This window comes from Sesamum indicum, linkage group LG9 (assembly GCF_026168435.1).
Source record: "Sesamum indicum cultivar Baizhima isolate 11 linkage group LG9, ASM2616843v1, whole genome shotgun sequence".
Taxonomy (NCBI): Eukaryota; Viridiplantae; Streptophyta; class Magnoliopsida; order Lamiales; family Pedaliaceae; genus Sesamum; species Sesamum indicum.
Window position 1 is genome coordinate 9,022,807 of NC_142665.1, and position 12,871 is coordinate 9,035,677.

At 32.2% G+C, this 12,871-nt stretch overlaps 1 protein-coding gene across 1 annotated transcript; it reads right to left on the bottom strand.

Annotated features, from left to right (window-relative positions):
- Window positions 1–12,186: 12,186 nt before the first annotated feature.
- Window positions 12,187–12,871, bottom strand: LOC105171198 (chaperone protein dnaJ 20, chloroplastic-like). Its single transcript, XM_011092232.3, has one exon. The coding sequence runs from the start codon at window positions 12,857–12,859 to the stop codon at window positions 12,347–12,349; it is 513 nt and encodes a 170-aa protein (XP_011090534.1). The 5' UTR covers window positions 12,860–12,871; the 3' UTR covers window positions 12,187–12,346.

Sequence of the window (12,871 nt, forward strand, 5' to 3'; positions counted from 1 at the left end):
TGGGAAAGAAGCAAATAGTGGCTGACAAGAGAAGACAACTATGACAAGCCTATTTGACCTATTAAATTTGAAATTGAGAATTGAATTGGGAATGCATTCTCACTAAAAAAGGTATAAAACAAACACATTCCCACATTCTCAAACAGTGAAAAGTGGGAAAAATCCCATTGAAAACACAACCAAACCAGCCCTAAGTTTTCATTCATCCAGTAATATTTACAGTGCACTCCGGGCATACCCAGAGAGATACAAAAAAACCCACGCTAAAGTTTAAAGAGCAATTAAACCGTGTGGGAAAAGTGTCAAAAGGAGCCTATACACTGTGATCTTGACTGAAATAATAAGCCCCTCGAGACTGGGTTTTGCGCCCTCAAAGATGACTTCATTGCGATGCCTCCAAAGGATGTAGACCGTGCATGCCAAGCTAGGTGTCGCGCTTTGTTATGAACGGAGGAGCTAGTTTTCACCTTCTTGAGCCACTTCACGCACTGTGCAGGGTGGACATGCTTCGGTTAATCCCAACTACTTTCGTGATTGAAAAATATTATATGAAAAGTTATAAATTGGGTAATAATTGGTCGTGTTTGAAAATAAAAATAAAAAATAAAAATAAAAAATAAAAATAAAATGATTTGAAGCTTGAGTGCCAGGAATTAATTTTAGGGTATTGGGTAGGAGCGTACGCAGTGCGAATTGGGTTAATTTAGGTTAATTTTTTGTACCCAACCCAATATTTGTAATTTTTAGAAAATTTAACTTAAGCCCAACTTAATAATCAGCAAAACAATAGTTTGTAGTTTAACTGGGTTGGGGCTAGTTATTAGTACTTAATATAAATTCAGTTATATTCGTATTTTATGACAACTTACGGGGAAAAGTTCATTTTCATCCCTGGCTTTTGAAATCAATTCCAAAATTATCCCTATATTTTTAATTAACTTCAAATTAGTCCTTCCAACAAGTTTTCCGAACATTACTTTCTGGCAGAACTATATGATTTTCCTAAACTACCCTTCATAAAATTTTACCTTATTGATATAATGGTCCCTCACATTTAATTTCTAGTGCAATTTACTCCCTTGTACATAGATTGTATAGAAAAGACTTAAGATTTGTATAGAAAATACATAAAGAATTTAATCCGTTGCAAGACAAAAGATATTTTATAAATACTTTTAAATTTAAAAAATTATTTTTGTCAAAATATACTTTTGTGTGGAAAAAAGACTAATAGTTTTGTCGAAATATATATTTAGTTTTTATGGCATATTTATTTACGAAATAATTTAGTCTTGTCACGTGTTTATATAATTTTTTATAACTCATTTTTTTAAATTAACCTTTTAATTTAATAAAAAAATATTTATTTTTAAACATTGTTCAAAAATATGTTGTAATATATTTTTTTAAGATTAAATTTTTAACGAAATATGTTTGATGCACAAATAATATTGTCCTAGTTGAGAAATCCTACATAATGTTATATAAACATAATTAATAAGTCAAATAATTTATTGTCTAAAAACAAAACAAATTCATATATCTTATTATTACATTTCGTGAATGAGAGCTCTAATAATTTAAATAATTTATTAACTTAAAATTAAAAAAAATACATATATTTACTAATATTTGATAAAAAAATATTATTTTTTATATACAGGTTTGAGTACAACGGATTTAATTGTATTGAAATGAAAATGTGTGGGACAAAAATGATTTTAAGTAAAATTATTAGAAGGGGTAATTCAAGAAAATCATATAATTCGGCTGAAAATTAATGTTTGAAAAATCGTGGGAAGGACTAATTGAAATGATATGGATGATTCTAAAGTTAGTCTGAAGAGTCGAGGATAAAATTGAATTTTACCCCCAATTTATGCTTTTGTTACCGTTATTTTGTCATAATAAATGTATGTTTTTGTACTGATAATTAGCAAAAATATAAAAATATAGATATCAATTACAATGTGTAAAAAATAAGCACTTATACATGATTATATATTTATGGAAAAAGTATTATTTTAGTCCGCTAAGTATGCCTAATTTTAATTTTAATCCGATAACTATGTCCATTTTTGTTTAGGTCCAGTAACTTATGAATTGCTTATTTTTAGTCATCTGGCAGATTTTTGGACAATTTTACCCCTATGCAACTTTTGAAAGGCAGTTTTAGTCCATATGCACTCATAGGGGTAAAATTATTCGAAAAGCTACCAGAGGACTAAAAGTAAGCAATTTGGTAAGTTACTGGACCTAAACAAAAATGGACATAATTATTGAACTAAAATTAAAATTAGGCATACTTAGCAGACTAAAATAATACTTTTCTCTATATTTATTATAGAAGAATACAAATAAATATAAAAAACTTACCAAATTTTTTATGAATAAGAATGTGAAAAAATCCTTATTTTGAATGGAATTATATAAGAGATGGATCATTATAATATATAAATATTAAACAAATATTATTTAAAAGTAAAATAAGATGATTATGAAAATAGATTGCATCAAAATAATGATATCATCTATTTCAAATTTTTGCATTTATCAATATAGAAGATTATCAATAACCAAGAATTAATTAACTTATTGATCTTATTTACTTTTTCACACATATATATTAATACAATAACAATAAAAGATATTGTAATTGTTATTATTGTCTTGAATGTTAGTTTATGTATTATCAAAATTTTTGTATAAAACATATAAAGAATTCTAGTATATTATATTGTTCTTCTTCTTCTTCTTCTTCTTCTTCTTCTTCTTCTTACTATTATTATTTTTATTATCGCAATTGAACATGGTCTAAGTAAATATAAAATAAATCCAACTGCTAAAATCCGATCTTTTCTTTTTTATTTGTCCAAGACCAATCCAACCCATGTTAGCTTTCTAATCGCAATGCAGGGGTTGGGGCAGCCCGACGATTTTGTTGAACAATATCCCTAGGTTTGGCATAGTTACAAATAATTTTTATTGTTTGAAAAATTACAAATATCCCCTTTATTTTAACGTCCATCTAACACAGAGCTAATTTCGTTAGCCTTCATTAGGTTTCCATCTAATTTCTTTTGTGGTAAACTATCTAAAATGTTCTTTTAAATTATAAATTATAATTTTATATATTTTTCAAAATTTTCTAAAATATTTTTATGGATGATATTCCTTATGAATTATTTACTTTATCCACCCTCAAATTTCTTTTATATTTTTTCAAAGGAAAAAATGCAAGCTACTTCATTGTGAATTGATAATGTGCAAAATACCCCCTGTAAAATAAAAAAATATCAAATTATCTCCTTTTGTTCTTAAAATTGAAGCAACTTATTTCCTTAGAGGGAGGTGTGTAATGCACTCACTCCTCTTGCGACTAGGCATGATTTTTTTTTTTTAATAAAAAGTATTCTTTTTATATAATGTATTATGTGTAAAATATATTAAAATTATAATATATATAAATATTTATTAAATAGAATAAAAATTAATTTTTATATAAAATATATAATATTTTTAATAATATATACTTTTTTATGTAAAAACAAAAGCAAAAACCCCACCCTCACCCCCTCACTGGCTACCGCTGCCCCCCCCCCCCCTTCGCCCCTTAGTCCACCACCACAACCTCCATGGACATGGTTGTCCTCCACCCTAGTCGACGCCACTCACGCCACCACACCATTCCCAGGCACATTGTCGCCCCGTCCTCTTCCTCTTCCCCTTCCGGTGCCTAGATCAGTTGTCTTCCCCCTGCTTCCCCTCCTCCTCTCCCTTTCTCCTCCCCGTCGCTACCCCTTTCCTGCATCCAGATCAACACCCCCCCTCCCGATGCCCAAATGCACTGCACCCTCGTACCCAAATCCGCCTTCAACCGCCCGTCTCTCTCTCTCTCTATATATATATATAATATATATATATATAGATATATATACTAATGGTCATTGCACGCAATATCCACGAGCATATCACTATAAAAAAAATAAAAATAAAAAGCAGGATTTGGCATGGTTACCCTCGGACCATTCGTACTGTAGGAACAAGAAAGCATTCACTAAGAATTGAATATAAAGGAAGGTTGCACGTCCAAGATTGACGGGAGAACAAATCCGCGATTGGATTGAAGAGTTTAGTCCTGTGGTTTAAGTGTTGTTGCCACTCCCAGATGACTACGGTAGCAAGCATAAGTGGACAAAGAAAATCATCTTCTGGGAGCTCGAATGTTGGTCGACGCATCTAATACGATACAATTTTGATGTCATGCACATTAAAGAATGTGTTTGACAATATATTCAATACCGTGATGGATATAAAGGAAAAAGCGAAGGACAATCTGAATGAACAAGAGGACCTAATGATCATATGTAATCGACAGGAGCTAGAGGTGGGTGGAAGGAGGCCGAACGTGATGGCCAAAGCCTTATATACCCTGACCAATGAGCAAAATAGGAGGAAGTGTGAAATCATCTTAAGTTTCCTGATGTGGCCCGTTTGTGTCGACATGAAGGATCTGAGGCTACATGGCATGAAGTGTCATGATTGTCATGTATTCATGCAGAAGTTGATCCCGATTACCTTTCGCAAAATGTTTTCTGAGCCTGTGTGAGTGATGTTGACAGAGGTTAGAATTCTATTCCAAATTCTATGTTTGACAACGCTCGATGTAAACAAGGTACAAGAATTGGAAGCTAGTGCCGCCACCATCTTATGCAACCTCGGGAAAATATTTTCACCAGTTTTTTTTGACTCAATGGATACCTAACTGTTACCTACCATATGAAGTGTGCGTGGGAGGGCCCGTGCAATACAGTTGAATGTACCCATTTGAGAGGTAAGTACACAAGTTTTCTAGTTATTTAAAATTCTAGTGTCATATATTTTCTAATAAATATTCGCTTAATAGATTTCTTCAAGACATAAAAATGAAGGTGAAAAACAAAGCACATATCAAGGCGCCAATTGTAGAGGCTTACCTTATAGAAGAAATTGATCTATTCACTTCTCAATACTTTAAGCCGCAGATTCTTTGCAAACGAAACAAGCCTCGTAGAAAGGGCGATCTCTGTATGAACAACAATCATATCCACCCATCTATTTTCAACTATCTTGGCCGAGCAAGTGGTGTCTTAAAGAAGAGGTGGCTCAGAGCTTCACATAATTGAACCATACATCTTGTGCAATTGCTAAGTAGTCATGCCATACTATGAGTAAGTGTAGAGATACCAATATAATTTATTCACATTAATTTTTAAGAATTCTAACCTACGTATTGATATGGGGAAAAATGCAAGCAACTCCCTTATGATATCACAAATGAGCAAATTACCCCCTTATGAAAAAATAAATAGCGATTTACCTCCCTGTATTTATTAAAATACAACAATTTACCCCCCTATGGTTTTTAAAATGAAGCAATTTACCTCCCTGTATAAGGAGGTAAATTGCTTCATTTTAAAAAGTATAAGGGGGTAAATTGCTATATTTTTTTTCATAGGGGGATAATGTGCTCATTTTTAATATCACAGGGGGATAAATTGCTATTCACCCTATTGATATGTATTCTATTTTTTTTTACAGATAGGTCCTTTTTACGAGCACCAAAATACAAAAGACCCCAATATTAAGGAGCTAGCAGCTACTCAATTCAATGATTGGTTTAAACGACGTGTAAGTTGTGCCTTTTGAAATTTGCCTTATGAATTGTGTTACAACTATCATTCCTCAATAGATGGTTTCTCTAATATGCGCAATACAGGTGAAATTCGAATTGAATTACACAGACAACAAGCTGTTGAAGTTGCATTATTGGGGTCCTACAACTGAGGTCACAACATTCACCTGTTACTTTGTGGATATTTACATTTCCACATTGAACGTCACAGCGTAAGCAAGTCAACTATGAACTATGGGGTGTGTCTCAAAAGCTCATCATATACAGACACAGATAGTGACTTTTATGGATTCTCGAATAGATGATTCAATTAGATTACCCACTTATTCCAAACATGCAGAACGTTTTGTTTAAATATCATTGGATCGCTGGCCAAAGACATATGGCTCCAGCTCCAAGCCAACTAGGCCAGCGTGGTCCTCCAGGAGAAGTCTGTGAAGAATAAGGTTAATCGGGCGGTGAACCCCACGACGTCCTCTAATGTGTACCGCAAGAGATCATCCTCTATCGGCATGCACAAGAGAAAGATGGTAAGTACATTACGTGGTTTTTTAAGTTTTATCATTATTCTATAAATATTATGCTAACTGTTTTATTCTTCCATAGGAGGCATAGCTCGATCAGCCGCCCAAGCAGATGGAATTGTTTGCCAAATGCTACAAGAAGATTGCAGACGGCGTCTGGAGTGGCCCGAGGGTAGCTAAGGTAGCGGTACATAAATTAGTAATTTTATTCTTTTTAAATAATTTTGGATAAAATTCTAATAATTTTGTTTATTTTATAGGAGATGTTCTAGAAACTGATGGAGGATCATCAGCCTTAGCCCATGACCGAGGACCACGATACCCTAACCAAATCGGAGGCTTTAGTGGTGATGAGCAGCAGTTGTGGCTGGCTGTAATCGGGGGCAAGAACAAAGGTCGTGTGTTCGGCTTTGGTTTTGAGGCCCACGTCTCTAGCCGGAACTACACATCACTGTTGCCACCCCCATCGCCACAGCCACCACCACAACGAAACCCAACCATGAAGGACCGCATCGGCTAAGCTAGAGACGATGATGGTCCACATGATAGCAATGATGAGGGAAATGTAGGCCAACTCCTCGACTGCGAGACTAGACGATCGCTTCCACTAGTGCCCCAGCATAGCTTCAGACAAACCTCCCGCCGTCGAACAATGACGATATGGACGACAACGGCGAGGAGGGTTTAGATTAAGTTTTAAAATTTTTTCAATATTGTAATTGGATAATATTTTATTATATAATATTTTTTTTCATAAATTGTTCATATTTTATAATGTTTATTACATTCCATTATTTCATTCTTATTTAATTAATTAAATTCATAAAGTTAACTAATTAAAATTTTTAAAATTAAATTCATTATTTATTAAAATATATACATTAAATGATTTATTAAAATTTATTATATTAATTAAAATATTTATTAAATTTTTTTAAATATGTAAATTAAACCATTAACATAAATTTTACTAAGATAATGTTACAAATTTGAAAAAAGACATTGTTCGGAAAATCATTACGAAAATGATTCTGAAGACGTGTTCCTAAATAGGCTTGAATGTTCCTAAATGTATTGCAACGTCAACTAATTCAAACACCACATTATGTTCCAAAAAAGATTCCTAAAACACTTGCAAGAGACTGTTCCAAACCAAAAACACCCGTGCATAAGAATTTCAAATCTTGCTCGGCAGTCGCTTCTGAAGCATACAACCTCTGCATGCAAGGGATAACCGAAAACTACCTAAGAATGGCATACGGTGTCTTCTTGCGATTAGGATTTCGCTCCTTGGTCGGCTTGTACCTAGCTTATCCACAAAACTTGCAGTACTCATGATCAATGTCATCCTTCCAGTACATCATGCAACCATTCTTACATGCATCAATCTTCTCAACAAGTAAACCTAAGTCTCTTATTAATTTCTTCGTACTATAATAATCCTAGGATAGGGTGTGGTCACGGGGTAATATATGATCAGCCCACTGGGATATTCAATCATATACATGCTAAGAAATATGGCCCTCGGCCTAGATATTCACCAACTTAGCAACAACCTGTAGTTGAGATTGGGTACAAGCGTTCCACAACAGCTGCTCGGCAGCATACACTACATCATGAAATCGATCTGCCGATCCAGACACATAATCGTAGGGGGTCCCATTGTAATATAAACTAGGCTCTACATCAGTAGGATACAATTTCGTACCATCATCAGACACACCAAACTGGTTATAATTAGAAAACCAAACAGCCGGCCCGACGGCATCAAAAACCATCATCTGCACCAATCCATCTGTGGCCCATCACCCTAGGGCGTACTGGTACCCTCCATAACATGAGAAATAGGAGTTTGCTCCTCTTGCAATGAGGCCGCGGTGACAGCCTCAAAATGCTCATGTACCCTCTCCTCCGCTTGAGAAGTCCAATTATAATACTTCAGCATAAAATCTTTCATAAACAAGTCAAAATTTACCTCATTCGTGGTTTTAAAAATTTCATTTCTGCACTTTCTACAAGGACACTTAATTTTCTCCCCGTCCATGTATGCATGTTGAGACTTGGCCTATTCTATTAATGTAGCAACACAATCCTCAAACTCCGGCCCTATTCGGAAGGTTCTTCTTATACATCCATCGTCTCAACTATCTTAACATGATGATGAGTCCTACACATACACACGCACACACATATATATTATAATATTAAATTTAATTGACAAAATTACAACAGTATAAACAATTGACAAATAAAGGGTTAAAGTTGTTACTTGATCAAAATAACTTCAAATATCAACAAAAATTCGAGATAGATTGACGAACAAGAGTATAAAAATATTAGTGTGATAGTGAGAGATCAAAAAAATTCAAGAGAGATTGAGGAAATAGAGAGAAAATAAGAAGAATGGAAGAAGATAGTGAGATTAAATGGAAAGAGAGGAACACATTTATATAGAAAAATTTGGAACAGGTATAAAAACATATATTTAGACGTTAAAAAACATTCGTTAATTTAGATTTTGAAACGGTCCTTGGGATGGCGTTAGGAATGTGCTTTTTTGACCAGTCAAATATACCCGTTGTATTTCATTTAGAACAGTCTCAATAATACTAAATAAATAATATAAAAAAATAGTTCCAATTTCTATCGAGTTTTGGAATGAAATTTTTGGGATACATTACTTCTTAAATAAAACTAATAATTTGGAATGATTTTTCACATAATTGATTAAAGGTGTTCCAAAATCGTTCCGAACTATAACTTATTTTGGAACACATTTTCTAACTGTCATGTTTTGGACATCCTTTGTCACACATATAGGAACAGTCAACTCAAGACCATCCTTAATTCTAATATTGTGTTCCAAATAGAGTTCCAACCATTTACCGTTACTATTTTGGAACGTCTTTGGATCGATTTTTTGTAATGCCGTCTATAATGACGAATCATGAATCGTTCCAAAATCCCATTCAAAATAATTTCTTTATCTTATGACCGTGCCAAAAGCCAAAAAAATCGTGCCTAAACCCACCCCATATTTCGCATATTTTTGTAGTGTAGAAAAAATAACTGTGGTGTGAGATGAAGAGAAAAAAAAAAATTATGAAGGAATGACAAAGACAAGTGCTCGCAAAAAGAAAGAAATGTGAAGAGGGGTGAGAGAAGCATGAAGTAGTGGCTTAAAACAAAAAAAAATATTGAAATTACTATTTTGATCAATAATTTTTTTAATGAATGAAATGAATTAAAAGGGTAAACTTGGCATTCAAAATTTGGTAGGTCAAAAAGTTTTTTATAATAGTATAAATGTATATAACTATATATATATAAATAAATGTATATGCATAAATAGTTTTTATTATAAAATTATAAGTTCAAATTAAATTATATATAATGTATAATTTTATTTTTATTAATTTAAATTTAAATCATCAATTTGAATTAGATAAAATCTACACTATTGATTTATAAGTTAAATCAGACCGTAGATTGATCAAAATCCAATTATTATTAAATAAAGACATAAATGTTATTCTAAGTTTTAAATTAAAAAAATAAAAAAATAAAAAAAAATACGCATGTGATTCATGAAACGCTTTAGGGAGGATAAATTGCTTTATTTATGATAACACAAGGGGGTAAATATTGTTTATTTTTCACAGGGAAGTAACCCTTTTTCAAATATTCTTTTCCAGTTAAAAAAAAATACTAAATCAATAAGGGTAAAATAGTAATTTTTGTCAACCTCATCATCTAGGGGCTACATAATTATTTTGTAATTTTGAGGGGAGGGGTATTTGTAATTATTCAAATTAAATAACAATTGAGTATTCGTAATTATGCTAAATTTTAAGAAATGTAGGTGTAATTATCATTAATTTAATTTTATAATTATGCGAATAGGCTGCAAAAATTAGTAAGAATTTATTTCTAAATTTTGGCTAGTTAAATCAGATTAGTTTATTCTTGTCAACCTCAATCTTTTCTGGAATTATGATATTAAATCAGATCTTGTGTGTTGGGCACTTTTAAATGTGTACTTCATGTACGCACATAAAGACTTCTGACTTAACAAAGACGAACAGAAGTCAGAGAGTATGGGAGCTGTCTGACCTTTGACTAAATGGGAAATTCTAAATCACATCGGGTTTAGTCGGATTTCAATTAATTATAATATGCTTATTTATATTTAATTTATAATTTAAGTAAAATAACCAATTATATAATAAATGATCATACTTACTCTATAATTGATTTGATTGGATCCATACTGATTTTGGTAAAAATATTTCAAAACCATGAGTAGTTTAAGAAAGAGTCATTAGTCCTCTCGGCGAAAAGTTGAAACATTGATTTTGATCCTTTTATAAGTACCAAAAAAAAAAAAAAAAAAGGAGGCATTAGTCGAGCGCATTTTCTGCAAATTGTAGTTTCCATGTACATTTTTTATTCTGGCTAGCACACATGGATTCTATCGTGGTAAGAATTAGGGTAAATTATAACCAGCTGCTTTGAAATTTGGTATACTTATGAATAATTTCTCGTTGTTTGAAAAATTATTCACGTCCCCACATATTTGATGAAATTATGTAATTTTTAAATGGAGGTTCAGAATTTTCAACTTTACACTTATTGTATCTTTTTTTTCTTTTATTATGGAAAAATTGAAAAAAAAATCGGATGAGATGGATGGAAGTTTTTGAAATGTTGTAAAAGAGATTGTCCAGTAAGTTCGTAAAATAGTTTAAGAAAATTTTAAAAAATAAGTATAATTAGAATTTATAATGCACAAATGTATGGTCAGTTCATCATAAAAAAAATGGTAGAAATCTAATGGAAACTAATGGATTGGTCTAGTTATTAGATGATCATTAAATTTAAGGATATTGATAATAGATATTTACAAATTTATAATTATGTCATATTTCAGTTCATCATAAGAAAGAATGGTAGAACCCTAATGCAGACTAATAGATTGGTTTAGTTATTAGACGATCATTTAAAATTAAGGATATTGATATTTTTTTAAATAATAATAAATTTACAAAGTTATAATTATGTCAAATTTCAATAGAAGTGGTAATTTACTCTAAGAATTATACATCCTTCCTTCTGCACATGTACAGATCTTCTCTCTCCCCATTAGCAACTTGAATTCCTCATAGCAGAAATCCTTCCTTTGTAGTAGAAGATGCAAAACACTCTTGTAATAGGAATCTCGATTCCGACAAAGGGACTGGTTTTGTGAAATTTTCTACTTTTAGATAAGTAATTTTTGGGAAAATTCTAGTTTGAATCAGATTTGATCTAATCAAATCAATCACGGAGCAAATATGATACACTTGCTGTGTGATTGGTCACTTTTTCTGTATAGCACTTGTCATATAATTGATTCTGCAGGTTTGGCCGAATCAGGTTTGGGCTAGAAATTTCCGTAATTTTTGTGAATAAAATTGAAAGTTGTACGTAGTAAAATCAGGGATGGATGGTGATTGTGAAAACAATGAAAAGCATAGAAAAATTAAATTGGGTAGTGTTTGGGGAAAAAATAATTTGAAAAGAAGCTCAATTGACTAAAGACTATTTTTATGCCCATACGTTAAAAAGATTTTATACTTTGCTTAATATTTATATTTGTTTTTTGTCAATTAAAATTATTTTTTGTCAAAAAATAAGATATTTTGTTTTAAGTAGTATATTTCAAATTTATAGTTTTTTTTACAAGCATTTATCATATATATTATTAAAAAAATAGTGAAACTTATAAAAAATTAAATATTTGATTCAATGATACTCTCACTAAGTTATATAATTATTCAATTATAATCAATATATAATAACTTGCATATATGATTGTCAAAACATATATGTTTTTTCCATTAACCATAGCAAATTTAATTTATATTTTTATATGATATAGGAGTAATATTTAGATAATATATAAAAATTTTAAAACATTAAATATGTCAAAGGATGAATTCTGTTAAATTATTCAAATTATTTAAAAATTCTAATATCAACTTTAGATATTTTGAAATTTTTGCAAACACTCCAAAAGCTACAAAAACACAATTTTTATAACTAAATCTAAATGAATAAACGAATTTCTCTCCCTTATTACATGTGTGGACTATGAATTAATCAATTTCTATAATCTCCTTTTCCTCATCCTTTCAGCAGACCTCTTTCTCAACCCATTGAGCTGCCTCTCCCACACCTCCCTAGGGTAATCACCCTCCCTTCTACTCCCAAACCGGAGCCCCGACGATGAATCCTCCGACCGCAACTCATAGTCATAAACCCTACGCAAATTAGGGTCGGAAAGCGTCTCGTACGCCTCCCTTAGCTCGATGAATCGTCTTGTGGACTCCTCCTTCGTCAGATGAGTCGTGCAGACGTCGGGGTGGTACTGAAGCGCCATAGTCTTGTAAGCTTTCTTTATCTCATCAAACCCTACATTTCTAGAGCTGAGAGACAGGATCTCGTAGTAGTTGTTGCTCTGCCCACTCTGCATGGCTACCGATCGGCACGTCGACAAGGGCTTCCGATTCTTGGAGGACAGCTTACTATGTTTGTGTCTGTTGACATAATTAGGAACGAGGGAAACAGCCGGTTTTGCTAGGTTGTGGTTGATGTGCATGGACAGTATTGACACCTCCATTGTGTGTGTTTG